This window comes from Python bivittatus, unplaced genomic scaffold, assembly GCF_059951505.1.
Source record: "Python bivittatus isolate LINGU-HERP-01145 unplaced genomic scaffold, Pbiv_v1 ctg000210_np1212, whole genome shotgun sequence".
NCBI classification, from domain to species: domain Eukaryota; kingdom Metazoa; phylum Chordata; class Lepidosauria; order Squamata; family Pythonidae; genus Python; species Python bivittatus.
Genome location: NW_028277053.1, coordinates 4,198,666 through 4,214,741, shown reverse-complemented (window position 1 = coordinate 4,214,741; position 16,076 = coordinate 4,198,666). Strand labels below are relative to the sequence as shown.

At 42.8% G+C, this 16,076-nt stretch overlaps 1 protein-coding gene across 4 annotated transcripts in view; it reads right to left on the bottom strand.

Moving 5' to 3' along the window:
- Positions 1-16,076, bottom strand: part of MAP2K5 (mitogen-activated protein kinase kinase 5) — a 135,749-nt gene that overhangs the window by 108,772 nt on the left and 10,901 nt on the right. For all 4 annotated transcript variants that reach the window (XR_015795874.1, XR_015795875.1, XM_088139233.1 and 1 more), the window contains exons 4-7: positions 11,502-11,571; positions 6,387-6,427; positions 5,494-5,561; positions 2,867-2,915 (exon numbers count right to left, since the gene is read on the bottom strand). Coding sequence is in view for 2 of the 4 variants with exons in the window: in XM_088139233.1 (XP_087995359.1) it covers positions 2,867-2,915; positions 5,494-5,561; positions 6,387-6,427; positions 11,502-11,571 (228 nt within the window). In the remaining 2 variants the exon portion in view is untranslated. The remainder of the gene's footprint in view (positions 1-2,866; positions 2,916-5,493; positions 5,562-6,386; positions 6,428-11,501; positions 11,572-16,076) is intronic.

Sequence of the window (16,076 nt, the reverse complement as noted above, 5' to 3'; positions counted from 1 at the left end):
TTTTAAAATCCAAGATTGTGAACCTGAGAATAAAGCTTCTTTCTCTTTTCTTAATTGTTTAGAGCCACTTTGGGAGATTATAATTGTTTGAAAGGCAGGATAAAGCCACACTAAATAAATAAGAAAATTTCATAAACCCAGCGAGAAATCTCAAGGATTCCTAGCAATTTATTTACTGTATTTGAGAATCTGAAGGCATCAATCAAATCCTAACAACTACCAACTTTGCGGCAAGCACTAGAACATTATTTTTTCTTATGCAATCTTGATTGGCCGCTGATATTAACAGAATAAGCCAAAAGTGAAATAGTATCCAATTATGGATCAGCAAATAAAATAGTCTTTGTTTATATCTGCTGTCTTGGAAAGAATCAGCATGCATCTCTTATAAATCATTAGAAAAGATGCTCAATTAATCCTTATTTGATATATACAGCTACGGCAGAAGCCTCGCCCTGTATGGGCTCCCTCCCTGTACCAATCAAAGTCCTAATGGCTTCAGAAAGCAGTCACAGTCTATGAACAGACAATTGAAGAGATTTAGTAAATCCCACTTCATAGAGCGGGGACTAATCGGAAAACACGAGCCAGTCAAATGTTTCTTATGAACTGTTGACACTACGTCAATGCTGAATCAATTGGCGGCATTTTCTCTGAGTGACAGAAAAGAAATAAATATTTATATCACATAACCTATATCAATGAACCTAGGCAGAAAGCTATTTCTAGCCTGTCAATATTTGATTATCTTGAAGAATCATGTCCCCTTTCTGTTAATGATTAATATGAATTCCTTATTAAACCTAAATGGAGGCTTTCAGGGAGCAAAGTCTTTATTAATGCTTTAAAGCAGAAGGTAGGAAACCACACTCTCTTAGGAAGTCCACAATTTAGCCCCCTCCCCTACTGGTCCTCCTACATTAGGCGGGTTCTCACCAACATCAGTGGAGCAGGAGAGGACACGCATGAATCAGCCCCAGATGTGTCCCCCCCCATCGTAATCCAGAGCGGAGTTGTGTGTTCACTCCTGGGGCAAAGTAGATGGGAATGGAGGGAGGTATTTACACTAGCATCTCTTTGCCTACAGAAAGGTAGGATTCCTTTACATTGTGCTCCACTCCTGATGACTTCATGGACACCACTGTGTGGTTCTCTTCCACACTCTTCTTTGGGGATGCTGTCTGCCTTCCCAATCTAGCCTCCCATCTGGGGATTCCCCAGAGACCCTGGGAGCTCACCATTCACCCAAATGACTGGGAGACTCTCAAATGCACATTGGAATGCTTTCAGAACTGCTGCTTAATGCACCCAAAGTAAATTAAAAGGTCACATTATTTGTCCATTCCCCCAGCTCTTTTTTCATTTTTTTATGCTAAGCATTCAGTAACATTAAATGAATGTGGCTTGAAGCTCAGTACAGTTTGAAAATTAAATCAATCTCCCTTCTTAAGTAAACCTCCCCATGTTCTTCAGTTCAATGCAGTCATAACAGGGATCCCAAACTCTCCTCCAGAAAGCATTTTCTTTCCCAATTAAAAACTTTCTTATCTCAATTGAGGATAATGAAAACATCTATTCTCGAGGTGAGGCTTAAAAAAAATCTAATAATATTTCATTCCCCTCTCTACCCTTGAAGCCTTGAAGCCTGTACCTTTCTTACAAACAGTTGTTAAAGATTAAATAAAATACAGGAAAAAAGAATCAGCACAAAGTGTTTAAAAATACTCCACGTCTATCTTTCAGGTAAGACTATGCTTAAAAAAGAAGAGCCAAAATCCATATTCTTAAGTTTTATTTAAACACTTCTGGCTGCAAATAAGCAAGCCTGCAGTGGAGCAAGGCGGGCAGGACCATTCTCATCTATTAAGAGGGCAATGTTACAGGTGATCCGCTGAAGGACACGCGTGAAGACCAGCTTTTATCTTCTTGACACGCTCAACTACAACTACTTGATTCATGAAATGCCAATGAGGCTTGGAGAGGTCACTATGTGAAGGCATTGAATACGCATCTGAGATAATTAAGATTTCAGCCTTCGAAACACGGAAGGGAAGTGAACAGCAGTTAAGAAAATCAATAAGAGTCTTTTATTTGCAGTGACACAGATGTCTCAGTCAATAGTGTCTAATAGGCAGGCTTGATCGGCATGGACAGGTGCCTGCCTCCAAGGCTATCAAAAGGCTTTCACCATGACAAACATTAAAACTTATTTATGTTGCTAGTGAAGAATCCTGCAGCCTTGAGGTACTTGCATTTAGCGGTGTATATTTAAAGTCATTATGCGACTTTGGGACTTCCTGCCTGTTTGAATCAAAGTGGCCAGGAAGGGCTGGCCCCGAGGTCTTCTTTCGCCCATCAATTGTGAGACCATCGCATTCCCCCGCAGAAGCCAGAGCGGGCGGGGGACGCTTTATGGCCTCCCTCTCCGACGGAGCTTCAAAGGACACACCCCTCCTGTTATGCCTCCATTACTCACTCTTTGGCGGCAGGGGCGGCAGAGCCCATCTGCAAACAGCGAGCAAACCAGAAACGCTGTTTTGCTATTCAAAATTGATTACGTTTTCTCCCCTAAATTGAGGCAACCGAACGGCGGGTGTGAAAGGCACTTCAATCTATTTGGAGCTAAATCTGATTAGTGCATTTTGAAAAAGGGGAAGTAAATTGGCGTGCCAATCCAAATCAATCAGGACAGAGGCTCCGCCACAACACCAGCTCTTTCCCTGCCTTCTCCTCTACTTTATTAAAAGAACACATTACCAGTAAGTGAGCAGTAAACATCTCTGGGGTGACCTGAGAACACGGGGCCTGTTTGAATTCACCCAGACAGGGATCGTGCCTCCAGCCAGTCCCTCTGCAATATACCTACCTGGCCATTTGCTAATATTTTCTTCAGTTCAGCGGAAGACTTCTTCAGACTGCAGAATGGGGCAGGACAGACGGAAAGAAAGAAAGAAAAAAGAAGAAAAGGGAAGGTGTCTTTAGTGATTGTCCAGCTGCACTTTATGGAATGGAGCGACAACTTTATCCTTCACTAAAGAGCATCTCATCGCTAATTGGAACATCTGCCTATGATGACAATGGTGTGAACTTTGCACTGACATAATCAGAATTAAGTATGTAAAGCACACATTGGTAGATTTACTTTGTTTCATTTAAATTCTCCTTAAAATGCTGATACCGTCAACTGAATTTCCTTGGGGAAATTATGGTTTACCAAGAAAAGCAAAAAGAACCTTGGAAGGTTGCAGACAGTTCAAAGGTGACTTTGAGGCCCTCATTCCTTGCCTTTGTAGCTATAACCTGGGAATGGCTGCAATCTGCTACTTACTGAGAGGATAAGCATGACGTATCAGCTTAAGCACTTACACTTTCAGCTCAATTTAGCTGAACTGGCTCCTACAGGAGGATCTGGGAGGGGAGTGGGCTCAGAGCACAATCCAGCAGGACTTCTCTTGGCGTGGCCCACATCTTAATCAACTGTTGTGCATGAACACAAGGGGGTGCTTCTGTGTACTCCCCACTAATTTTATCCAGAGATGCAGAAGAAAATTTTCTGTTGCGCCCATAAAAGTTAAATACCAACAAACCACTTCTGTACTGCTGCTACACAAAACTACATCTGAAAAAGAACCTTTAAAAAGAACGATTATGTTCTTGACAGGCCGAAGTGTCTTGATCATCGATCATGACTGAAATAAAACAAAGTTCTTTGTTCTTTAATAAGCCTCCTATCTGATAGAATACTTTAAAGGGAAAGTACTTTGCCAAATGAAATGTACGCTGATCTTGTCATCTCCTGCAACTAACTGTTTTGTGAACATGAAACAGAGGCAGACTGTCAATGACTTCAAAACAGTCATTCCTTACGCAGATGGGTTTTGGAAATGAAAGCCAATTAATTGCCCCATTAGATGACAGCATCAGCTTGAGGCATTGTTGTAGGGCATTTGCAGAATCAGCTCAAAGTGTGTGTTGCTGAGAAAACAAATGACCACGAAGCAAGGACTGGGAGATCTGCTCTACAAACCAAGTTTAAACATCAGACGTATAATAATGACAGACACTGCAATCTTTGCATTGGATTGACAGTGTTCCTACTCTTCTTGGCAAACTGTAGAGGTTTTTTAAATACCGAATTCCACATTTGTCCATTTCACTTCTAGCCCAGGCCACAATGGCACTCAGCGACAACACAAGGGATCCTCCTGGGTCATAGGGAAGACAACCCGCCCCCCCCATGCTTGGGGACCATGTGCAACTCTATGGAAACCCTTCTTAATTCCATGCAACTTGGGCTCTGCTTAGGGGCAAAGGCTTTCTCCTGCTTGGGCAAGATACACCAAAGAACTCTTGCCCCTCTCATTTTCAGGGTTTCTACTTATTTACCTAATTTATTTATCAACTCAAGAGCATTTATAAACTGCCTGAATCCCAAAGGGCTCTCGAAATCCTATGGGCCTCAGTCCTTGGTTTCTGATTCCACTCCAGGGTTTTTCTCTGTTTCCTCAAGATTTCATTCAGAATCACAGCTTTGTAATTTCCTTCCTAGTCAACTGTTCAGGCCTTTGCACCTTTGAATGTTTCCCCAGCCTTGTGTCTCCCAGAATGGTCAGCCATCTCTGAGATGAGCTTGTTGGATCCTCCTTTTCCTTCTATCTGTCACAGCCAATCTTCTTCAAATCCAAGGATCTGCTCCATTTGTCCTTCCTGACTGCTCCTTTCCTGATTACTGCTCCTTTCCCTTGGCTAAAGGCCCTGCTTTTATCTTCACAAAATTCAGCCCACCGCTTATCCTTCTCTTCCATCATGAGAACTAGCACTCCCCATTTTCCAGCAAGGGACTGAGCACAAAATCCACATAAGTGTAATTAGCTCAGACTGCAGTAAGGTCTGCATTAAGAAATAATATTCCAAGGAGGAATGTTCTTATGATACTTTAGAAACTTCTACACACCACCTTACAATCAGTTATCCTGCAGTTAACTGCTCACCTGAAGTATCATTAGTCTTCCCATTTTACCGAGCCTAAACTGAGACATAAAGTTGGTGACTCGCTCAGATCATCCTGCTGAATCTGTAGCTGGACAAACGTTTGAGAACCTTCTGGGTTGCGCCTCTCCAAAGGGGCTGCCTGATAGCTCAGGCTGCAGTCCAAACACGAGCGGTTTGGATTAATCACACTTGAAGAAATTCTTGTTCTTCTAAAATGCAACGCCATATGCAAAAGAGGTGACAGATAGATGTACACCGCAGTGCATGCAAAATTTTGCTTAGGGCATGTAAAGAAATCCATGCAGAAGTAGGTCGACTAAGATGCAAGGTTAGCACTACATTCACCAAGCTGCAAAAACCTTGTTGAAAACTAGTCAACTAAATCCCCCCCAAAGTATTCCCACCTTTCCCCATTTGCTTCTGTTAATTACTATGCAAAAATCACTTCTGGGGCTGTGCCTTAATAAAGCACAAGCATGGTCTCTTCCCCCTGACTCTTACCTATGGCTTGGAAGGGAGTCTGGGATGGCTGCACTGCTGTTGTTAGCAGACCCTGCTCGCGTATTTACCTGCGGGGGAAAAAGAATCTTGATCCGTTGTTTTTATTCAGAGGACGTGGTTCTAATTAACCTGTAATTTGCCGTGAATTTCCTATTTCGCTAGGAAGGTTAATTAGCTAGTTGCCCATGGTGGAAATCCAGCCTCTATGTAGGTTACCACATTGTGTTATTGAGGAATCATGTTCTCTTATTCACTCTGCATTTGAAATGCTTGGTTAGGTAATGCAATCAGGAGCTGGCACGCAATAAAGCTTTCATTCCACCCCTATTAAATACATCTCTCCCCTTCCCTCCCCAGCCCACCACCTTTTTGTACAAATACATCAATTACCTCTATCTAGTGTCACTGAGAAGATGGAGGCATATCCTGCACACCGTATGTAATTCATAATTCAAAACATTAACGACGCTAACGTTGCCCACATGTGGGTTGATCAAAGGAAAGGTAACCCTCATCTTACAGCTGCTCTTACGCAGGTACACAGAATTCACGCAATCTTCTCCCTTTGTTTAGGGATAGCTGGGGCGGCCCAAGAGAACCGTTTCTGCAGACCTGTCACATTAATACGGAACGGTGGGACAGCGACTGCCCCACGGTCTTCAACGCTGGTTTAAGAAACGGATTCATAAAACCCAGGAAGGAAACAATACCACTCAAGATGCAAGATAGCACAGTCAACCTCTCACCCAGGAAGAATCTTTCCTCTGCAGTAGTCTGTAAAACAATCTGCTTGTCAAGGCTGAGAAAGTACAGTTTTATCTGACATTTCAATAAGTGGAACACAGCACTGCAAATCCATCTAAGTTTACGGAAACAATTATTGAAATTCCTACCTTCAGGCCATGTATGTTCCGTTTCCCAGGTGGCTTGCAAGCTGAAACAGTAATTGACTAAATTGTAGAATACATCAGCACCATTTACAAATTTGTTCAGAATGAAATCTTTCCTTTTTTTAATGAGGGCGATACAAAAATTAGTGGAGAGAAATGATTGAGAGGCATCTCCCAGGACCCTAAGCAGAAATGATAAAACAGGGTTTCTAGACCTGTAGGAGCACATTTTCTAAAACAAACGAATCAAAGCTTCAGCTGATTTATACCTTAAAAATATATCAAAATGAAAGCCATAAAGAGCTTCTCCTGCTCCAGCTTTCAATAACTGCACTCTGTGTGTGTGTGTGTTTCTTTTGCCCCCTTCTTTTTGCAACATTTCAGCTTAACATGTTTTCTGGTACACTGTATTTGGGGGAGGTGAGCACATCAGCTGGAGACTGGGTGATTAATGCAGGGAAGCCCATGTGCTCGGCACCCGAAGACCAATGGCTTGCGTTCTGGGACACCGACACACAGCCTTCTCTGGTTTTTACGTGGGAAAAGAGAAGCTGGACATTAAAACAAGCATCGAGGACACCAAGATTAGAAGCAGTATACATGAAGACGCTCTCCTTAGCTATTCACACAAATCTATTGTCAGGCTGTTCTCACGGGCTTCGAGACGAACCAGCGCAGAAGGAAGAATGAGATTTCCTCAAAACCCGTCAAACCTGCTGTGCCTTCGCCGCCACCCTCCAACCTATGCGGTGCTTTGCCAAGTGTTAAAGCCACAAAGGCTTTGAGCTGTATGTTATGGACAGTTCCCATTTTAAAACTACAGCGCCCTACAAATTGTATGTTAAAGGGCCTGTCAATTTTGATTGATTGTCTGGGAAAGGATGGATTTGCTTCCCCCCCTTCTCTCCCCCTCCTCCTGAAATACATGCATTTCACTCATGCTTTTGACAGCAGGAAACAAAGCCATTTATTAGTCAAGAGGACACAGATGATAGTTATTAAACACAGCAGTTAGGACAGGCCCCATGCAATTTAAACTACATTAAACGTTACTAGCATATCCTTAAATAAGAGATACTGGATTGCTAGTGTGTGGACAGAAGACGGGGGTGGGGACGAAAAATAGGAATATTATCCAGTGAAAAAAGCAATAAGCCATTCCTAATTTGGGGCAGGAGTGGCAGAAATACTGTGCACGTGTCTGTGTCTGTGGGTGTGTGAAAAAAAAAAGTGGATCTATAGTGGCAACAAACTTAGTTGCAGAATTAAGCCACAACCGAAGGTACAAATATCCAAGGAGTGCAAAACAAGCTTTCTTTTTGAAATTTAAATTGCTAAAGTAATTGACATAAAAATTAGAGTAATCAGATGTTTAGATTAGGGTCAAATTATTAGAAAGACCAGATGTATCTCTGCAATCGTCCACATACATTAAGTTCTGTCTCAGTATTCCTACGAATGTGAAGACCTGCAGGTTGGCGCACACTAGTGATCTGCTTAGGGGTGACCCCAAGCCTCTCGAACCCTCCTCCTCTCTGTTCAGGTGTTTGCGCAAAACTTGAAATCTTCCTTTCTATGCCGCATGTCCTCTAACTCGTTACATGTGTGAGAGCACATTCCCAATATCCTATACAATATCCTTGTGATGGAATGGAATTATGAAGGCCAGGCTCAGGGAGACAAACATTTTCTTAGCTCCCCAGAAGAGTGTGGGAGGATCAAGAGGATGAGACTCGCCTCCCCGAGAAATTCACACTGTTGCAGCTGGAGGACTTTGGGAACTGGGGTTTGAGTCTGGGAAGATTCTTGCTAGAGGTTGTAGCTAATAAACATAGCTGGACTGGATTTGCATGGTCTCTTGGGGTTCCTTGGGCTAGGCCTGACATCAATCTTCCCAGACTCAAACCCCAGTCCCCAAAGTCCTCCAGCCACAACAGTGTGAATTCTTGTTCCAGTCTCATCCTCTTGATCCTCCCACGCGGTTCTGGCGAGCTAAGAAAATGTTTTGTCGAAGGCTTTCACGGCCAGCATACGATGGCTGGTGTGGGTCTTCCGGGCTGTGTGGCCGTGTTCTGGAACTTTTGTTTCCTAACATTTCGCCAGCACCTGTGACCGGCATCTTCAGAGTGCAGGAGCACAGACAGGAGCAGTTCTCTCTGTGCCCAGGGTGATGTGACCCTTTTGTGGGTATTTATAGAGATCTGGGGGGAAGGGGGGGATTGGGTGTGTGTGTGGGGGGGGGGGTTGGGTTACTGAGTGGCTGCTTGTTTTGGTGTCAGCATCTGTGTGTATCTTCCTGGGGATTAGGCAGGGTTTTTTCTTCTATTTCTTCTATCAATATCCATTTATGAGAGACGTCAGTCAGAAGAGCAAAAGAGCAGCCCTTTCAAAAAGAGTGTCCAGTGATCCAGGGACCAGAGAGAGACCCTAGGACCCCTTCCCCCATATCGCCTCCATTCTTTCTTTAAATTATGTAGATCAACAACTGCAGTCCAGATGAAATTGGGAAAAGGCAGTGATTCAGTCACAGAGCCAAACAGCTAGAGCATCTATCCCAAAAAAGAGGTCCCTCTATTTTGTTCTGTGGTCAATGCTTCCTTCTTGGAATGGAACCAGGGAGCAGGTGAAGTACCAGATGATTACAGAAGGACTAACATCCTATGTTCAAAAAGAGGGAAAAAGAGGATTCAGAGAACTTGTACAGGGAACAGGGAATGGCCTAGAAGGACAGGAGGAAGAGCTGCTACCACGGCAATGGTCGATAAGCAGGGCTTGAGCCTGGGCCAAGAAAGTAACTTGAGAAAATGTCTCAGACAAGCCCCTCCTTAATTCACACAAAGATCGGGGGGGGGGGGAAGCACATTCAGACTTGCAAGATTCTATTATTACAACTGTTACAACAACAGTAGTCCTGACCTACATGGCATTGGTTTCATAGTCTGGTCTACCTTGGAGGGCTCACAGAACTACAGATCACTTAGTCTGACATCAATATCTGGGAATATTCTACAGATGATTATAACCATCTCTGTAACCACCTTGAAAACAATGCATTAATTACCAGAAGTCAGCATGGATTTATCAAAAACAGTGTTGCCAGTCTGGCCTAATCACATTTTTTGACTGGTAACTTTTTGGGCAGATTGTGGGAAAATCTTGACTTCAGCAAAGCATTTGACAAAGTACCCCCTGGTATGCTGATCAGCAAGCTGGTTAAGTATGCCATGACAACTGAAGTCAAAAGGAGAAGGGGATGCAGAGGATGAGATGGTTAGATAACATCACTGAAGCAATGAGCATGAAACTGAGCAAACTCTGGGAGGCAGTGAAGGACAAGAAAGCCTGGCGCAATATGGTTCACGGGGTCACGAACACGACTTAACGACTGAACAACAACAACAAATAGCTGGCTTGAAAATTATACTTGTCCATGGTTCCTTATGCAACTGGAGTACTGTAGAGTGAGTAGAGTGCTACAACATCCTCTATTCTTCAACAATTTTTTAACGGTTTGGATGAAGAACTGGAAGGATGCTTTTCATCTGTTTATAGGTAACACAAAACTGGGTGGGATAGCTAATACCCTAGAAGGCAGAAATAAAGCTTAAAACAATCTTGCTAGATAAGAGAAAGAGGAAGATAATAAAATGAAATGCAATAAAGACAAATGCAAACTTTACTTAACAAAAATAAACAGAACATCTACGTGTAAGTTGGGGATACCTGGATTAACAATAATACAGGTGAAAAGGATCTTGAAATTGCAGCTGATGGCAAGGTGAGGAAGAGTCAGCAGTAGGATATGGATGTCAAAAGAGCAAACTGCAATTTTTGGCTGTGTCAACAGAAGAGCCCCAATGCACGAAAAGTAATAGTGCCACTCTAACTTCCTCTGGTCAGATCCCATTCAGAGAAACTGGACTGGTTCAGAGAATGGCAAAGAGAATGATCAAGGGCCTGGAAGCTGAGACTTAAGATCAGAGTCTAAGGGAATTGGGCAGAAGAAGAGAAGTGAAGAGGGGACATGGCACACTTCTGTCTAGAAGGCTGAACCTTATTCTTTATAGCCCAGAGGGCAAGACATGAAATAATGGGTTCATCTTATAGGAAGGCAGATTCTAATAAACTTTTCGGAAAATATTCCTAACGGGGGAGCAGTATGAGGGTAGAACCAGTTTCCAAAAAAGGCAGAAGATAATCTGCGCTTGGTTGGGGATGTTTTGATTTCTAGAGGGCCCAAAAGTTGGACTTGACTGTCTCAATAATCCTTCCAACTCTGTGATTAAGAAAAAGATTGGGGACAGCCTGAGGAAACAGGGAAGAATTAGGTGGGTTTGTGGAAGGTTCTAACATACAAAAGAATCAATGTTGTATGTACATGTGAGCAAGAAACTTTTGTATGCAATAGAGAAAGAGGGAAGAATTGACCTATTTCTGTTCTTAAATGCATCCTTTTCAACAGAGGAGAGTTCCATCTGCAAATTGCCACCCTCTTTCTAGCCCTGATCAGCATGTGCTAAGAAACCTCTCGGTTAATTGCCCAATTCAAAATTGAGAGCGTTATAAGTAATGAAAAGTCTATAATGTTTTAATTGGAAAGCCTGCACCATGATTATTTGTACAGGGAATAGTTTAGTTTTGAGATATTTCGACTGAATTATTGCATGGAATTTACTTGCATTTAATTTCAACCATCAAAAATTATACTTCTGAAGAGAATATCCAAGTGCATGGAACAAGTTACATAACATGCACACATACATGTGGAAAAGTTATCCCATCTCCAGGTTTTACAATATTCAAAATACAATATTTTTGTAGTTGCGGTTCACGAAAACATGGCTTGAAGACTATTCTCGTCTTTGGCTTGCCCTCTTGGAGAGGCCTGATTAAATGCATTCAGCCACTCTGAACTTTTAAACTTCCACAAGTTGTGGAGTACAAACTATAATTTGTGTTAGCCTGGTTTCCTCTGGAAAATAGCTGCACCTACACTCAAAGAGTTAATTTTTCAACCCCAACTTAAGATCAAAATGTGGAATTACCTGTCTTTGAACCTCCAGAAAATAGAAGACCTGGTGGAACATTGGTAGGTTGTTAAAACCTATGTAAAATTACCTCTTGGGTAGATCTGCAGAGGCACGATCAGCTGCCCATTTCCCTGCTGCTCCATTACAGTTGTGTAATACTGGAAAAAAAATAAGAATGATAACCAAGTTTGTATATTTTGTTCCATTTGCAAATTCCAGAATAGCCATATTAGAGACAAACCAATGAGCGTTCGCTTGAAAAAGTGGCTTTTAAACATTTATCTGCTGTTGGACCCTGAAGAACAGCTGTGAAGGAGTATAACCCAAAGGTGATATTTATAGTTCTATCCTAATTCAGAGCTTTCCTGTTAGTTGTTAATGGATAAATGAGAATCCTAACTCTTATCCTCACCTGTAGGAATTCTCCCTCTCTGCCCATCAGTTTTAAAATCCACAGGGAAATCCATGCTGCAATATTGGTGGGGGCACACAGGCACTCATATGAAATGCCGTATGAGTGAAGCACAGAGAGGTTGGCAATGCCATACCTGAAACTGTTGGGACAGGATGTACAAGAGTTAAAATCCCATTCTGGAAGATCATTCCTCAAGGGATGTTCTGGCCACTGGTTCACTATGTCATCTGCGTACAGTATGGAACTTGCAAAAAGGAACATGGATGATACAACCTTAAGGAGAAATCAGCCTCCTCATAACTACAGTACAGGGAAGGATTTAATAAAACTCTCCATGCTACAGAAGGGGAAGTCCACCTGCTCTGATACCTCTCTGCTTAGGGTCAGGTTCATGATCCCAATCACTGACATCCAAAATAGTTTTGGATGCTTTTGTTTCTGTATTGCTAATCTTTAAAGTAATTCTACTTCTTTCCACCAATTTTCCCTCCTTCCCCTCGTATCCTCCAACAGTTGGACCATCCCTGACACATCTGATGAAATGAACTGAAGTCCATCAAAACTTGATGTGGTAGGAAAATGTGCTAGTCTCAAAGATGTTGCAAGATTATTTTATTTTTCCTCTGTTTGTGGATAATGGATGGAATCATTGACCCATCCTCAACCTACCAACTTTTTTTGTCATGGTTGTCATAGAGTATAGAGTGAAGGAGGGAAAATTGGTGGAAAGAGGTAGAATTCAGAAGAAGTGACATTGAGTTGCAAAGTTTAGCAATTCTCCTGCAACAGTGACACTACACAGTGCCTAAAGATGCTGGGTAGCTCTGTGGTGCACAGAATCAGGCATTTTGCTACAATCAGAGCAGCCAACCCACAGCTGGGCATTCCCTCTTGTATCTTGAGTGTTTACAGTCAAATGGTCCATCTCCAACCTCACAGGACCACCCAAAACCATAGACAAGCAATTGCATATACGATGTGATTTTTCTCTTCACCTCGTCCTTGATAGAGGTGGTGGTGGTTCACAGGAAAGTCTGATTAGCCATGATGATCCTAATCTCACCAGACCATCTCATCTACAGACTCCCTCATAAGTGGTGTAGGTGGAATTGAGCCATAAGAATAGGCTAGGATAACTGTTGGTACTGACTTCCTAAGTCTTCCTGAGCTCCTGGATGTCATCTTGTGGCTGGTACTGGAGTTCCCAAGACAGAGAGTCTTGGGGGATTTTAATTTCCATGCCTTGGGAGAAGATTTTGCTGCACTCCATTAGTTCATGGTCTTTGGGGCAACCATGGGCCTCTCCCATGTAATCTTGGCTCCAACACATAGGGGGTACATAGTTGATCTAATCTTCATTTTGGAGATGAGGTGGAGATTGAGGACACTGACATCTGTACTTTGCTGGGATCAGATCACTTCCTCATCAAACTGCACCTCATAATTGCCCCAAAACTCTCTACTGGGCAGTGTCGCCATAGGAACCACCTCACCCAGTGCTTTGGCCACCTTCATATTCTAGAGGGTAATCAGGCATGAGACAGAACTGCCCAAGTTGTTGCGAAACCCCCAAACACTCTCTGGAATTCAAGCACATTCATCTAGTCCAACAGGCATCCAGTGGGCAGTTTCCACCTTACACCTGGTAAGAGTTCATCTTTGAGCCTATGAAGCAGTGATAAGAATGATAAACCATTAACTCCATCCCCAGATTCCTGTCTGGCAGCCCTGTTCAGAATTACCTAAATCCTTTTAGGAAAGGATGGACTGGATAACATGTCTGCAGGCCTCCTGGATGATTTTTCAAACTTCTTGGAATATAAAATTGCTTGTATAACAACTTGTATGGACCTCACACTGGGCTGGATGCCTGTTGGACTAGATGAGCAAGCTCATATGCTGTAATCTGGGATTTGTTTGAACGTCCTGCGCCCAAGGAGTGACTAAGCTCCTCTCTAGCATCAGCACCACTAGCTGTGGGTTTGATCTGTGGCCCATTTGGGCATTCGGGCAGTGGAGGATGTGAACAGCTGCATTAGAGAAACTGTCAACTCTTCGAGAGAGCTGGTCATATTATTTTAAAAGGCTGTTGTGCGCCCTCTTTTGAATAAGCAGTTCCAGTCTGTAATCATGGGGGACAGGTCCTGAGGACATGGTTCATCTAGTGTGGGATACTGTGTGATGTCCCCAGTATACTAATGGCATTTAGCAATATATCACCACCCCAGGTGTCCAGCTATGAGGATACTCTAGATATCTTAAGCCAGTGTCTGGATTCTGTCAAGATCTGAATAGGGAAAAATAAGTCTAGACTGAATCTCTCCAGGACTGACTTTGTCTGGGAATTTTGGTCCTGGTGGTTCCTCTGGATGGGATGCCACCAAGTAATCTTGGTGATCTGGGAGTCCTGCTGGACTCACGGGTACTGTTTAAATAGCAGATGGAGGCTGTGCCTGGGGGTCCTTTAGTTAGCTTTGGCTGGTGTGCCAGTTACAATTGCATGTGGACCAGGATGCCTTGGCGACAGTGATTCATGGTTTGATCGCCACTGGCATAGCTTTTGGAGATGACCCATGGCAGCTGATCCAATATGCAGCGACTAGCTTGTTGATGGGATAATCCCACCATGATAGAGTAACACTAGAGTAATACCAAAGTCACAGCACTGGTTACCAATAGGCTTCTGGGCCCAGTTCAAAGTGCTGTGAAGGCCAACAAACCCCTATACGGCACATCACCTCGCCAAGGCTGAATCCACCCATCTGGTAGTAGTATTGCAAAGGCCTGATTAGAGTCCCCACTGTATGTGAGGTAACAGGGGCATGGTTCAGGTAACAGCTAGTAGAACAGCCTGCTTCCAGGTAAAGCTGCTAAGGCTACATATTCCACTGTGCTTTTAAGCAGGATTGGTGGCCGTCTCCATTATTAATTGTATGCCTCTCTTTTTGTTTTCATTCTTTATTTTTACTCAGTTATATGCCACCCTGAATCTTAAGACTGGGATAGGTTACAAGTAATGAAGACAAATGAACAAATTATAAAAAAAAAAAAAACTGTTGAGACTCACTTTCTCACCAGTTTACTGGAAAGCTTTAGAAGAAGAATCAGAAAGTCTCTGTCCTAACATATACATTGATTTTAAATGGAAAATAGTTCAGTTGCTGGAATTCTTGGGATCCTATCCCTTTCAACACAATAAATCTTGCTAAAGAGGACTCTAAGAATCATGCCTGGAAAATAATTACTTTGGTTTTGGCAGCTGCCAAGGAGCCCGACAAGTACTTTCAGTATCTCAAATACACAGTAAATTATCATCTTGGTTAACGGATGCATCTTGTTACATTAGGTTCGTGCACATACACACACTTCCTACTAATAATCAACCAAGCCTTCAAGTCAGGACTCCAGAAGGAGCTAGGTTGGATGCCTCCAGAAACTGCACATGATGAATGCTCCTGGCATAGTGTATTAGCATGGGGGAAGATGCTCTGTGAATCCCAGGTTGCTATGATGAGATACTAATGTTTGTACTAATACAAGTGTGATATCACAAAACAGGCTGAAAACAGAATCACCAATCATACATAGGAAAAAAGTGGACAACACAATAGTGTAGAGAGCAGCCCAGTTTCATGCTGGTTCTAGGTCACCCATGGAGAACCTCACTGATTCCTAACAGTGAAAGATCATGGCAGTTGAGACAGATTTGAACATCCTGTTGGAAGATACTGTGGAGTTCTAGGAGCCCAATGGAAGACCGTACTGTAATCCATTTGCATCTCTGTCCCTAGAGATGAAGCCCAGCTGGCTGTAGAACTACTCAGTGGAATACCTGTCTAGGCAAAACATCTGGATGTCCTTATCAGTTCCTGTTAGAGGTTCTTTAACTGCATCTAGAGACCACAGAACTAAATGGACTTTTAGCTTGATCTAGCATGACAATTCTTCCTTCTGAGCGAGGTGAGAAGCTGTGGTTTGACCAAGCTGGTTCAGACTCCTGTATCTATATCTGCTGCACTCTGCTTGTCTCCTGCTCTAGCATTAGCCAGTAGGCATAAAAGGAAGCTACCCTAAGCTGAAAACATAATATCAAAGACCAGCTCCAAAGCCAAGTTTCAGCTTCAGAAGCAGATTCTTATACAACTTGGACTCATTTCCCTGGGACTGACTCCAGAGAGGCTCTGAGTGGATTTTGCCCTATGTTTCTTTAAAAATAATAATAATAAAAAAGAATGGCCTTCTCCATTA